This window comes from Talpa occidentalis, unplaced genomic scaffold (genome assembly GCF_014898055.3).
Source record: "Talpa occidentalis isolate TD23 unplaced genomic scaffold, MPIMG_talOcc4v2.1 talOcc4.15, whole genome shotgun sequence".
Taxonomy (NCBI): Eukaryota; Metazoa; Chordata; class Mammalia; order Eulipotyphla; family Talpidae; genus Talpa; species Talpa occidentalis.
This window is the reverse complement of record NW_023601543.1, coordinates 80,086,255-80,101,274: the sequence shown is the minus strand read 5'-3', so window position 1 is coordinate 80,101,274 and position 15,020 is coordinate 80,086,255. Positions and strand designations below refer to the sequence as shown.

The window sequence follows — 15,020 nt, the reverse complement described above, 5'->3', positions numbered from 1 at the left end:
GTGTTTACAGTGGATACCATAAAACAGTTCAAATGAGTAAAGTAAAACAGGACATTTTTGTCCTGTGCAACCTCAGCACTTGGACATTTGGAAGTGGACAGTTGTTTGTCATGGGGGCATGTCCTTTTCATGGGGGGCATGTCCTTTGTCATGGGGGAGGGAGTGTTCAGCAGCACCCCTGGCCTCTACCCACTTGGTGCTACTCCCACCCAATTGTGACAAGCAAAAGTGTCTCTGGGCATCGCCTGATGTTCTCTGGAAGCCATAGTCATTCCCACCTTATACACTGAGACTGTGTGAAGAAAAAAAAAGCTGTTGCAAAAAGATGGAATGATAACATGCCAATTACATGATTTTCAATACACATAACAGCAGTAAACTTGCTTATGGGTAAACTCATTTGTAGTAATAAAAATGTGCTTGGGAGGGCCTCCCTAGTGGCACAAGGGGTTAAGCACCACACTATGGAGCAATCTGCAGCCTCTGCAGCACGAATTCCATCCCCGGTCAGCCAGGGAGCTACCCTCTTGGCAAGGCAGACCTCTCCTGTCTCGCCCGCTGCTCCCCTCAGCAGTGTGTTTCAGTTGGTCTGCCTGTTCTGTTCCCTGCTCTGTCTCAGGTGGATCCTCTCACCCCCCACATCTCTGGCCTGTACCCCAGCTCTTGTATGCATAAATACAAAAATCTTTTAAAAATGGGCATAGAAATGGGGAATGTTACACACCACCTTCAGGACAAAAGTTATCTCTGGGGAGATATGGAATGGGAATGAATGATGGTGTGTTTATAACATTTTACATTCCAGGAAAAGAGAGAGAGTGAAAGCAAATAAGCCAACAGGTTATCCGTTCAATTGAAAGGGATGTACATTTTCTCTGTATATTTGCATATAAAATAAATCTGATTTGAATTCCTATAGCATACTATATAAAATTTGTTGCACTTTTTAACTTCTGTCATAAATTTTCACTCATTGCCATGCATTATTACACACCAAGGTGTAAGTTTCTGTGTAAATGAGAAACGTTCATTTACTCACTTGTGTCAAATCTATGATGTCATATCAAGCTCCACATAAAGCAGAGGTCCTATGGACAGTTCTTAGCTAATGAACTGAAATGCTCCCCTTCTTTGCTATAGATTGTTTCCATCCTGATTTAGTTTAAAGTAGTTAAATTTAGCAGTTAATCTAACTTTAACTTATAATGCTGGCAAACTGCAATAGTTCACAAGTAATGAATAATACAAGTCAAGTAAGTCTCTAAGGGATTTCTTGAAAAACAATCTAGTTTCTCCTCATTGTGTATCCTGGATAATATCCTATATTCTGTGCTACTTGGCAAGTACATATTACTCATTAGCTGTGTGTTCCTGGATCAGATTATTAAGTACTCATTAAAACTTAATGTCCTTATTTATAAAATGAGTATGATGATAAAGATGCTCTTAAGAATGTGATGGGAGGGTTAAATGAGATAATATATGGGAAGCATTTAGCCTGGGCCTGGCACAAAGGTACCTACAAAAACAATAACCTAGAACAAAACTTACTATTGCAGGTGTCACATTGATGTACAAAGGTGACAGGGTCTATGTTTGTAGCACTTTGCTCCTGCTGAAGGAGTGTCAGTTTGCGAAAGCACTTAGACAGTTGGGATATTTGCATATAAAATGCAGATTGAAGTATTTTAAAATAGTTGTCAAAGTTGTATTCCCTGCTATTTGAGTAATGAAATAAAGATATTCTTCCAAGGAGGCACTTCCTCAGAATGTAATTAGAGAATAAATTGTATAGTATAACTTTTGGAATGGCTTAATACATAAATAGCAGAGTAAAATAAAATCAGTATTTTTTCTGTTTCATAATGTACGGTGGATCTTACGTATTACAGAACGAAATGCTCAAGATAGTTGCTCCTGCTCCTTCCTTATACGACATGGGATCAGTATAGAGAGTTCACGGTTCCAGAGCATTATTAAATCACATCATGTCACTGCATTTAAAGTAACTTAGTAATTTGTATGATTGCTCATATCAGTTGATTGCTTTGCGAAATCTTAAGGGACAGTTAATTCTTAGACTAAACCAATTTAGACAATCCATAGCAGGAGTGACTTTTGGTTATAAGTTTTGGTGTCCATGATGGTTGTTCAGTGATTGAGTTGTGACTTTTTAAGTGGTAGAGATTTTGAGAACATTGGAAGAAATATAGGCGCCCCCCCCCCCCATAGTTTTCTATTTGTTACTACTCAAAATTTATTTTTCATTCTCTTTAATTTCATCTGAAGAAATTTATTCTGGGAAGCATTCAATGTCTTGATATAGCTTATTCACTGTGGAGCAGTACAGTTCAGGAATCCAGTTGCATTCCAAAGTAATATAATTCAAATTTTGAAATAAAACTAAGGGTGAAATATGGAATTATCTTTGATGGATTACATGTATATTTTATCACATCCTTAATTGTTTAAAACGTCAGCTTTTAACTAGCTTATAGTTTAAATAAAGACACTGAAACATGTAGCAGGTTCTGCAGCTCATTCTCACTATAGCTGGTGACATGTTACAGACATTGTGGAGACCATGCTTTTGTGAATAAATTGAATTTAAAACACAGTTCTTCAGGGCTATCTTTCATTTATTTTTCTCCTTTCTCTACATCTTTATTATATGCAGTATGTCAGGGTAGTGGTGATATCAGTCATAAAACTTCATGTCTTACCTCCTACCTCTCCATTAAATATCCATGAAAATGCTTAAAAACAAAACTCAGAACAGTTCTGTAAATTAAGAAGCTAAAGCTCAAAGATCGTGGGAAAATCCAGAAAGATAGATTGAAAAATACAGCCTCAAGTATCTGGCTATTTATTCTACTTCTGAACCAGAGTAGAGCAAACTAAACAAAGGGATAGGAAAAGGCCTGGGCACATGCCCCCTGGGGCTGGAAGCAGGCTGCCATCACACGGTACTAACTGCTGTGTGACCCAGCAAGAGCTGGAGTTCTCTGTGCCCCACCAACCACCATTAGCACCTGTATTGCCAGATCTTCAGAGACCAGGCGCCCAAGTACTGTACAGCCAAGGTAGAGAAGGATTGGCAGTGGCGTTGCCTTCTAGGATTTGCAGTTCCTGTTGATAAGGTGTGGCGAACAGAGGTGTGGAGCAAGCAGGATGTACTCGGAAGGATGGGTTCCAGAGCACCACCCTGTAAACACCAGATTCAGAAAAGCCTGCCCAGGTGATCCAGCCTCGGCCCGCCAGCCCACGGATGAGAAGGCTGGCTAGCAATCCAGGCTCTGAAATCCAGCTTAGGTCCATCAATCTGCCTTCGAGTTTCAGGTGGCTGAAAAGCCCACCCGAGTAGCCTCTTCTGCTGCTGGACACCAGGCCTGGCGGGTCTCTTCCTATCTTCGTATGGATGAGTTGTAAAAAGGAAGGGAAGAGTGACCTGAGGCAAAGACATAGGAAGGGAAACGTTGCTCTGAAGAGTTAGAAGCAACATTCAGTTCTGAAAATGATTATTTGTGATGAGCGATTAAGAAAGACATCTGCTTAGTCAGCTGAAAGGCAAGCCAGGAGGGTATGACCTCTAGAGGGAGATGTAACCATTGTATTTAATGTCGGTTATGTGTGTGGTGTGGGTATTCTTCATACACTGCAGGAGGGAACTATGAAATGATGTATTTTTGGTTGTTACTTTGTTGTTGTTAAAAGTCTTTACTATCCATGCCTTTGACCCAGTTACAGAATTTAATCTATGAAAATAAAGATGCAGCTGTTAAAGTATATTCCCGTAACCAATAGACTGGTTAAATAATCATCTTATGATAGTTTTAAAATTATTTAATAACAGATCAAAATGCTTCTTATACAATATCAAGTGAAATAAATGCAGCATACAACATGATATATAATATTACTATTCCATTTTAAGAAAATATTACTATTCCATTCACCTAAAAATTGACTGGAAGAAAAATATATTAGTAGGTTAGCTGGGGTTATATAGTTTTTGATTTCTTCTTTATACTCCTCTGGTACTCTTATACTCTTTCTATATCTTTATATTTCTATAATGAGTTTATAATAGTATAAGCAGTTTAAATAAAAATGGAATGTTAAATTCTTTCCAGCATCATCTACCTTAATTACATGTGTTTTAACTAAACATTGAATTGATTTTATGTTGAAACGTAGTCTATTTTACTCTATTCTTTAAATATATATGCCGTGTTAACTGTGTGTGTATGTTGAGGAAAGAGGACTTCCATGATATTCCAAAAAGATTAAAAAAAGAATAAACATTCATTTTATTTGTCCCCCCCCCTTTCAGAGAACTGTTTTGTTTTTCTTTTTCTTTTTTTAAATTAATTATTTTTATTTTTTACATCATCTGTCATTTTAAAACAATATTTGCTTCCCCCCACCCCCTCAGGTGCAGTCCCCATAGAGTTTCCTTCCCCAAGGCACCCGTGCACCATCACCTCAGCCCCTTGTGCTCCTCCCTCCCTCCCTCTGACCCCTCTCCCTCCTCCGCCCCTGCAGGATGTCTCTGGTTTATAATTGTCTGTTTTTGCTTTGTTGTGTTTTGTACTGTTATTATTTTTTTTTACACTGATGTCTTATTGGTTCCCCTATATTCCTGCTGTAAGTGAAACCATCCGATATTTTTCTTTTTCCTTCTGGCTTACTCACTGAGCATCATTCCTTCTAGCTCCATCCACGTTGCTGCAAATGGCATGAGTTTATCTTTTTTGATTGCTGAATAGTGTTCCATTGTGTATACATGCCAGATAACTGTTGTGTATTATTGATTCTATTTATGAGATACCAGAGGGGGAAAAACCTAATGCATTGTTTTCTTCAAGGTAGTACAAATGAGCTACTTATAAATAAATGTGTAGTCATATCATTAGAAATTTTGAACTAAGTAAGACCTTTTATAAAATCAACAGAGTTTTAACATTTAGGATGTATGCAAAAGAGGATGCAACTCTTTCCATTTAGAGTACTACCTCGACCAACTCTCAGTGGAAGTGTGAGCAGTTTTACTCTCCCTGATACCTGTTGTTGTTATAGGGCAGGGAGAGGGGCACCCCAGACCCCGCAAACCAGCCTGCTCTAAATAAGTTCTGCCATCCGCCGCATCAACACAAAACATATGAGACTTTAATGAAAAGGAAATTTAATACAGTTTGTAAACAATACAGGAAAGGCAAAGAATATAGTTTCTAAATCAAGGACCCAAAGTTACCCGTCCCCTCGTGGGTAAAAGTCCTCCCAAGCAGGATTGGCCCAAAGCAAGGCCCCAAAGCAAGTCTAAAGCATCTTCCCGTGGGGACCCACAGAAAAGGGTCAGAAACAACCAGACTTGTCTGGGAGGAAAAAAGCAAAATCCAAATCAAGACAAAAACTGCCATTGTCACCTCCCCATGGGTCTCTCACCCACATCTGTGTCAGCAGTCCACAACCAAAAGGCAAGCGTGGTTTCTTCACGTGTCTCTCGGCTCCATGTGCCTCTTCCAGGTTTCCTTCTTGCTCCCCATCTTACCTCCTTCCTTCCTCAGTCTCCTCTGCAGCTTCTTCTCCCTGCTCAGCTCCACCCTCCTTTTGGGTGGGACGGGAAACCTGGAACCTCCCCCTTTCCTGGGGACCACCCTGTTACATTGTCTGCCCCTTTCTTTGGGCTTCAAGCACTTTCTTGATAGAATTCGTTCTTTCCATTATGCCACAGATAGGTAACTAGCGGGAGCCATTTGCAAAGGACCGGGTAAGAAAATGAGGTCATTGTATTAAGAGAGAGTCCCTATCTAGAAGAGTTACCTGGAGCTACCTGTACTGATAGTCTAGTGATCATCCCTCACATCACTTTGAATATGCAGTCATTCCTTCCCAATAATGAAACAGTTAAAATACCAGAAAATAACTGAAAGGCTGAGTTTAAGTCAGAAGGTCTGCTAAGATACAAAAATATTATAACCCCAAAGTTGTCTTTAGTCTACAATTCTCTTCCTCCATTAAAAACAAAAGAGTAACACCCTTAAGAATCTTTTCCGGGCTTTCCTGGTGGTGCAGCGATTGAGCACTGGGTTGCAAAGCTGCCCGCAGCCTCTGCAGCACCGGTTCGATCCCCGGCTGCTCCCCGGACAGCGGAGGAGGGTCCCACATGGCGCTCAGACCTCTCCTGCCGCCCTCTGCTCCCCTCAGCAGTGTGCTTCAGTCCTTCTGCCTGTTCTGCTCCCTGCGCTGGCTCTGGTGAATTCTCTCACCCTCCCGCACTTCTGACTGTACCCAGTGCTTGTATAAATAAATAAATAAATCTTTAAAAAAAAAAAAAAAAAAAAGAAGAAGAAGAAGAATCTTTTCCTCAACTGCCTCTAACATTTTCAGGTAAAACGTTTCCCCTTATAACATGAATATGAAATCTAGTAAGTGCTCTTTTGTCAGTGGGCAGATGAGAAACAGAAAGGGTTTGATTTACAGACATAGCTACTACTCAGGGTTTGTCTTTCAGCATGATTTGAAGGGTCATTTTTTTTTTTTCCACGAGTCCCCTTGTTTTTCTAAAGAACTTAGCAGAAAAGTATATATTGCCCGCTTGGTTGTTGCCTGTCATTGTGTCCATTTTTAGCCTTTGTTTTACCGTAGAAGCAATGTTTTCCTAAAAGATCGGCTTCTATAGATCTGAAAGTGTACCCATTTTGAGTAAGGAAGAGCAGGCCTGAACTATTTGTGAGACCTTTAAATATAACATGTTGGCTTTGAAGAATATTAGTTACTTTACCAAAAGTTTTAAAATGCCTTTTATAGACCAGAATTAGACATGAATTATTTAGCCTAGTGGTACTGCCTTAGCATTTCTATTCCCTTTCCAACCCTTATTTTCTTTACTACTACCAAAAAAGGCCAAAAACAAACAAAAACCCTGATGTTTTAAAGTAGATACTAACAAACTACCTCTGTTAATTCTACAGTGCTGAATAGGGACAACAGGGAGGTGGTGATTTGTATTGGGTGGCAAATATTTAACCCACTTTGGGTATGAAATGACCGTCAATCTAGAGAATTGCTGGTGAACAAGTGGATTTGTCTGTTAGGAGAAGGTAAGTGAAGTAGGGAACCTGGAAAAGGCTTTCAGTGACCAGCAACTCCCAAGTAATGTTGTGGAAGCTTTTTCTCTGGTCTTAGAAGTTCAATTAAAATGGGTCCCTGGGTCTCTGAGGGCAATGCAGATGGTGGTCTGTTATCAGTCATCCTGTCACTTTTGTGTAGCCCCAAGACTTAGCCAGTTCTAGTTCATGTGCTATCACCATCTCTGCTCTTTGCCCCGCCCCGCCCTGTGGCTCCCCTACTTTTCCTTCCCTGCAGTGTCTGCAGGATGGTAATAAAGAGACTTTTGGAACCAAGAAATGAAAGTCTAAGAAGGATCTATTTTTGAACACTGTGAGTTCTTGCAACTATGTCCTAGAATATACCTCCAGTCAATTGTGATTCCCTGTTTGAAAAACACTGAAGAATGACTTTCTTTCTGCCTCTCTTCCTTTTCAGGAAACGCATGAAATCGTGGCAATCAAGAAATTCAAGGACAGTGAAGGTATATTTTATATATACATATATTCATGCTCTTTCTGTAGTTCTTTTGAATAGAATGTGGAAGAGATGGGATCTAGCTGATTAGACTCTGTTACTGAGATTTTAAAGTCACATTCTCAGAAAATGAATATGGCTTATTTGTCATGCTTTGCCTTGAAACATTTAGTTCTTTCTGTGTATCTTTAGATATTAGAAAATTCAAATATTAGAAAAAAATATATTCGACGGTACAGCCGACATCGGAAATGAAGCAGGCGTGCTGTCTACAGTTTCTAAATATTATTAAAACAAGAAAACAGATTTGAAGTACATACTCTGTGGGTTCACAAAATATTGGTTAGTGTTATTTCTGGTTCCTAATCAGAGTTAGAAATACAAAATAAGTGGAATGTAGACAGTATTAAGGGAGTGATTTATATTTAGAATAACTCATTGGGAAAATTAAAGCTTTTCAATTTTTAATTGGAGGCCTTGCCCACATGTCCAGACCACTTCAAATGGAGTATTAAATTACCCTATGCTGGGGAAGAAAGTTTAAAATAAAGCATTCCAGTAGGTTTTAAATCTAGATTATTGATCAGTCACAGATAGCCGAGTAGACTTGACCCCGAAGAACATGTGGTCCTTAAGGAGTTCCAGGCAACATTTTTCCAGCTTTTTGGGCAGAGACCCACAGTAGAATATTCTTACTTCTTAACCCAGGGCCTACACATAGAATGTATTGTATATAACTAAAGCAGAAGTGTCGCAAAACTATTTTACTAATGTGAGGTTCTCCATCTTCTATTCTTTCCTGCTCATACAAAGTCATATAAATAATTGTGGTGTAAAAGACATTGATTTCACCACTAATGATTCCCAGCCTATCACTTGATAAACAGTACTCAAGGGGTGTGAGGCATCAACACAGCATCAATTTAAAGTTTCCTATTCATACATAACCGGAAGCATGAAAAGAGCAGCCATAGCCTGCGACCATTGGCGCACGTTTCTATTAAGGACCGTAAGCTACCAGTCTGTGGATTTGGGAAGTTTCATCACCCTTACCTCAGAGACTTAGCAGCCATTAATAACGAAAAGGGCTTGCTAACAAAGTCTGGTGCTAGATTCAGTAGTATTTGATGTAAGCCAAGCCTGGTGTTCATGTGGAGCACATGAGCAGCCATCATTGCCTCGGTAGCCATATAGGAAAGGCACTAAATAAAATGCTTTTAGCTTGTTCTTTAAAAGAATAAAAGTGCTGCTTTAAATGATGTACCTATGATCTAATGGGAAGCAATAGGCCCAGGCCAGCCCACTATGAGGCCATTGGAAATGAGCTCTTTGAGCAGTGGCTTTTGCTAACCCCAGGTGGTCAAGAGACAAATGGTGACCTGCTAAAAAGAGTGGTGGCGACAGTAGATCAAAGCATAACCTTTGCTTTGGTGTTAAGGCTACTGGCTGTGTATTCACCCTGTAAGGCACATCATCGAGCGTCAGTTTCCAGCAAAAAAATAATCGTCATCTAATTTTTGAAAAGCAGTGCAGTTTAGGTCATGTATGTCATTGATTTTGTTAAAGTCCCATTTTCTTTACAATCTCTATCCTGTGCATATCAGTTCTTAGCTTTGTTGAAATGATACATTTGCACCTGTGTTATGATACCCTCACAGGAGCAGCCAATAGTGTGTATCGAAATTCACTGCACACTGAGCCAGGTGCTGTGAGAGCTGTGAAACTAAATCAGGTGCAGATACTTCCAAAAAGCTTTTGACCTTTTAGTAGAATTAAGACCTGTAGATAAATTGCAGTAAAACAGAATAGAAAGTAGTCAGTGCCTAAATGAATTTGTATAATTTGGAGGCGAAAGAGGTTTTCTAGCTCTGACATCTCAGAATGCAGGAATAGTTTAGATATGGGAAATATTGATCTGCCGTTATTTCACTAAACTGACAAGACGTAAATCCCCTCTGCCCTCATCTCTGCCAGACTGTTGTCCGTTAACAAACTTCATTGGCACCCAGTTGTATCACCATCCACCCGCGTTCATGATGGACACCTTTTTTGCTGTTGTGCTTTCAGACACACTTCTTTGTAGTGATGCCTAAACATTCTTGTGATAGAATCTGAAGATATAGCTAACTATTCATAATTTTTTAATTCCAAGCCTAGGCACACTTTCCTGCTCTTTTCTATTTCTCCCTGGTTAATCTTGTGCTCTTTTCTCTCTTTTCTTCCTGCTGGAGTGGTTCCTGCTTAATGGAAAGACAGGGAGCATGTGTGGTGCACAACCCTTTTGGAGCGTGAAATGTACATAATCTAGTATGGAGGGTGTTCATTCAGCCCCCATGTAAACCACTAATTTCTGAATCAGCTTATCATCTGAAATTTCAATCAGGCCAATTATAATAAAAAAAATAGAGTCTCTTGATGATATTGCCCTTATTTTCAGATAGCTCTCATTAATCCCTTTTACCAGTCACTCTGAAAATATTCTTTTGATATTATAGTGATTTTTTGAAATCTACTGTTTAAAAATCTTTGTGAAGATAATGAAATAATCATGTAAAAGCATTTTTAAATTAAAATAGGATTCAAACTTGGCTTGACCCACATTTAAGCTAATCAAGTACTCTCTCAATGATGATATGAAGGATATTTTATGAGAGTGTATATTACCTTCTATTAAGCTTTAAAAGATTATGATGTTGCCCTACTTTCTTGTAAAATTCATATGTATCCACACATTTGTGTAAAAAGTTTTTCAAACTACATTTATGGTAGACTACTATTTCATTCGAGAGGTCCATATTCCCCTGGGATAATTGATTACTGCTTAAAATGAGAACCAAAATTTCACAGTAAGTAAATGACCAGATTGGGACTTTAAGTTGGGAAAATAAAACTAGAATTATGAAAATAAGTTTTTCTTACATTCAACACATAATTTGGGTTATAGCAACTACGTGCCATTTCTTAGATGATAGAATCAAATGTTATTTGGGGGAGAGCAATTTTTGAGTAAAATTGTAGATTAGGTCAATGAATTTCACAGTAAAAAGAAGGTCATAAAAAATAGTAAAATGCTTTGTCAGTTTTCTCTTCATTTTTCATGTGCTCCCCTCTTTCTGTCTTCATCCTTTTCGGGTTTTTGTTCTCCAGTTATTAATTGATATAACTCTATCAGGTCATTTGTCAGTGTCTTTGCCTAAGATTCTCCCTGAAAGACTTTGACACATTGGGTGGGGATAAAAATTCCTGTTAAAAGGGAGGAATGTCTAAGGCATGACATATTTATCTGCAATCATTTCATTAGTTATTATTTTCTTGTTTTGATGACTTTTGCATCTTTAAACATCATTAATGTGGAGTCTCAGACAATGAATTTTTAATGCCACCCTGATTGATAGTTTTATGTTCCCACAGAGAAATATCAACAAGTGCCTAACCAAACAGAAGATTCCATAGAATTAGTTCTGTTTAGTATTTGGGTTTTCTGAGAAAAGGAAAATGACCATAGACTAAAAAAATACAGATAATTTAGCTAAAAGCTACTTTTCAGACTATATATAATTCTCAATTTAATTCAAATAGCCTAATTTTCCTACCCTTCCTAATATAATTCCAGATGTGTACAATAAGAGTTGATGTTCAGGTCACTATTGCCTCATCATTCTGATGCACACACACATCCATGTGTCTGCCATCTTCGCTTTGTTAACTAATCCAGGGCACTGATTTCGACCAGATAGCTTTGAACCAACAAGAGTTAAAAACATTGTCTGTTCAACCTTTATTTTAGGAGGTTCTGTGGTCTGGGATTTATTTTTTACATACATTTGGATTTCCTGATAGGAAAATACCTTTTGCTTCCTTGGACTTCTCAGCCTTTCCCTGAGTGTACCGGTGAGGCGGGTAGAAGGTTTCTTCCCTACTGACCACTGTGCCTTGGTGCGTGTTAAGGAACTGACTCGGAGCCGCATCAGCACTTCACAATTAAGATGTTATTTAGATGGTGCTTTGGTATCATAGTTGCAGCACTTCTTATTCTGCTTCTTATTTTTTCTTTAAATATTTTTCTGTTGGAATGGACATATTTCTTCTTTATCATAAGAAAATGTTCTATCCAGGCCTCTGGAACAGAGTTATTAACTCTGGTCTCTTACTTTGCATAAGGAGCCAAACCAGGAATTCATAGTCTTTGCTCTTAACTTCAATTCTCTGTAAGAGAGACCTTGAAGCAAGCTTTTCAATTCTTGCTGAAACAGAATTCAGCGAACTGAGCTGAGTATTCTGGCCAGGATTTTCACCACACTTCCTGTTAAAGTCCTAGATAGATCTCTCTCAGGGATTCCTCCAGGATTTGGTGAATGTTTGCACCTCTCATGATTCAATAAATTTTTCATTGTGTTTTTTTTTTTTTAACCTGGCCTTCATCTCTGATGAAGATTTAAGGATTCTTAACTTTTTCAGCACATATGAAAGCAGCACTACCATTCAAACCCCTCCGCCTTGTTAGTTGTCCTGTTGATGTTTCTTCTTTAATCCAACCAGACTCAAACATGCCTCCCACCCCCAACCCCACCGCCACCATGGTTTTGTACAAGGAGGAGTTGACTTTTACCCCCAGTATACCTGTTTAAAGGTCCATTTGGGGGGCCCTCTTTGGCTATACAAGAATGTCAAGTTTGTGATTTCACAAAGTAGGTTATAGCTATTTCTAGATCTCTTGCCTAGCCCACAGTTCTTTAAAAATAGCATTACAATAGAATTTCTGCTCATCTTTAGATTTTTCTCTTCATCACTTAACTTTGCTTTTCTTCTCCTCCTATCGATCTTCTTCAAAATTGTTTTCTTTTACTTTAGTGAATCTCTCTTCTTGATTCTTTTTTTTCAAAGATTTATTTATTTATGCATACAAAAGCTGGGGTACAGGCCAGAGCTGTGGGAGTGAGAGGATTCACCAGAGACAGAGTGGGGTACAGAACAAGCAGACTGAGTGAAATACACTGCTGAGGAGAGCAGCGGGCGAGACAGAAGAGGTCTGCTGCACCATATGGGTTGCTCCCTGACTGGCCGGGGATCGAAATCATGTTGCAGAGACTGCGGATTGCTTCATAGTGCTGTGCTTAACCCCTTGCACCACTAGGGAGGCCCTCTCTTCTTGATTCTTATATGTATTAACTTGCCTTGCTGGCAAGCTTAGAGGTGTCAACTTTAGGTTTGTTTTTTTTTTTTTTTTAAATGAATGTCCTTTTCCTACCCTGCATTTTAGTCGTCACTCAGTATAATTTATGTAGCTGTCGGAATTGCTACCTGTGCTGTGGTACCTGACGAGCAGGTCCATCAACCGGCACATAGGATGTTACCACGTCAAAGAATTGGAAGAACCTTCAGAATCATCTAGTAGAACCCAATCCAGTTTATAGCCAAGAAATCCAAGGCCAAAACTGCATGACTAATATGTCACTAGCTGTGACTTAAGTGCAGACCCCAGTTTTGGGTCTTCCACCCATGCCAGGCTGCTTTCTTTCTTTCTTTTTTTTTTTTTAAAGATTTATTTATTTATACAAGAACCGGGGTACAGGCCAAATGCGTGGGAGGGCGAGAAGATTCACCAGAGACAGAGTGGGGAACAGAACAGGCAGACTAACGAAATACATTGCTGAGGGGAGCAGCGGGCGAGACAGGAGAGGTCTGCTGCACCATGTGGGATTCTTGCTGGCCGGCCGGGATTGAACCTGTGCTGCAGAGGCTGTGGACAGCTTCACAGTGCAGCGCTCAACTGCCTGCGCCACCAGGGAGGCCCTCCGGCCTGCTTTCCACTCTGCTAAGCATTAAGATCTAGACCTGATCCTAGGGCATCCAACTCAGCCTCTGAAGCCCTCTCCTGGCGGCCTTCCGCACAATGTCTGCTGTGTGCCGAAACTCCCTCCCCTGCCCTGAGAATGCTCTTCTTCCCCGACTTGGTTTCTTGTGAGCTAGATGAGCTAGCCTCCATAAAGAACCCCAGGGGTCATTTCACTACAAGGCAGGAATTTTTATGTTCATCTCAGTGGGCTGTGCCATCTTCTTTAAAAACTGCCTCACTGAAGAGCTTTGCTACTTTGTGAACCTCTGAGGACAGCAGCATGTGTAAGAGGAAGATGCATTTCTTTCCCCCATCTTGTGGCCCTTTAGTGCCACAGTTTTCATCAAGTGTGGGAGAAGCCAGGAACCTCAAAAGTACTCAGAGAAACAAAAATAATAGGATATGCCTATTGATGAAGAGTCTACATGTTGCTGCACTTAAGGGAATGAATAATTCCACTTCATGTCTCTTCCCATTTATTGCAATCTTAGGGCTGACGTGCTTACCTCAACTTTTAATACCTGTGACTGGCATAAATTAGAGAAGCCTTCATGCTTAACCAAGTGTCTCTGGCACTCTGTGCAAAGTGATTTTGTAAGTTCCTTTTGGAAGATACGTTTCTCTTCTCTCTGTCACCATTCTTAAGTAGAGCCAGCCTAGATATGGGCGATGTATTGTAACAAAATGCCAAAATTCCATGAGGTAAGCCTCATTTAATGAAAAAAAAAATAGAATTTTCCTCTTGGGGAGACAACTCAGAATCTACTCTTTTAACAGCTTTCCTGTATCTCATGCAGCAGTGTTAGCTAGAGCCACCATGCTGCATGTTGCACCCCTGGTACTTAATTATCTTGCAATTGGAAGTTTGTACCTTTTGACCATCTTGCCTCAGTTCCACCTCCCCTAACCCTTGCCTCTGGGAAGCACAAGTCTGATCTCTAATTTTGTTTTGTTTTTATTATCTTCCACATATAAGTGAGATCATACAGCATTTGTCTTTCTCTTATTTCACTTAATGATGCCTTCAAAAGGCCCATGTCGTTGGTGCAACATTTATTCATGTCCAGCTCCAGCAGGTCTTATGGGTGCTCTGAGTAATCAAATAGATTTGTGTTTTTGACCCTTAGTGCTATCGGTTTTCCAGAGCTCCATTATTCATAATCACATATTGTAGAAGACAACCAGGGCCATAGTTGAGTAGGGGAAAACAAATTCCCTTTGTCTTCTTGCCTGAAAAACTGCCCTTTCAAAGTCTAGAGAGAGAAGATTGAAAGCAGTACTCAAGCTAAGAGGAGTAGGGGCCATTTGCCATCACATCTGTGTCCTGAGAGAGTAAGAATTAGCCACACAGTCATCAAGAATTCCTCGGGGCACCAGAGAGAGCGTATCTGTAGGAAGCAGTGCCATACTGTCCCCCTGTGCCAGGTGTGGGCCCAGGTGGCTGGGTCTATGCTACGGGAGAGAAGAACTTAGACGTGTCTTCCTGGATGGACGCATAGAGGGCAACCCACTTAGCAAACATACGTAAATAAACACCGTGAGAGAGAGAAAAACTCAGTCTACTGTGATGCCCACCAGTGGGGGAGGGGGGGTGGCC

General features: G+C 39.9%; 1 protein-coding gene across 1 annotated transcript in view; it reads left to right on the top strand.

The window, feature by feature from the left end:
• Nucleotides 1–15,020, top strand: part of CDKL5 (cyclin dependent kinase like 5) — a 145,061-nt gene that overhangs the window by 77,331 nt on the left and 52,710 nt on the right. The window contains exon 4 of the mRNA XM_054695903.1: nucleotides 7,549–7,594. Coding sequence (XP_054551878.1) covers nucleotides 7,549–7,594 — 46 coding nt within the window. The remainder of the gene's footprint in view (nucleotides 1–7,548; nucleotides 7,595–15,020) is intronic.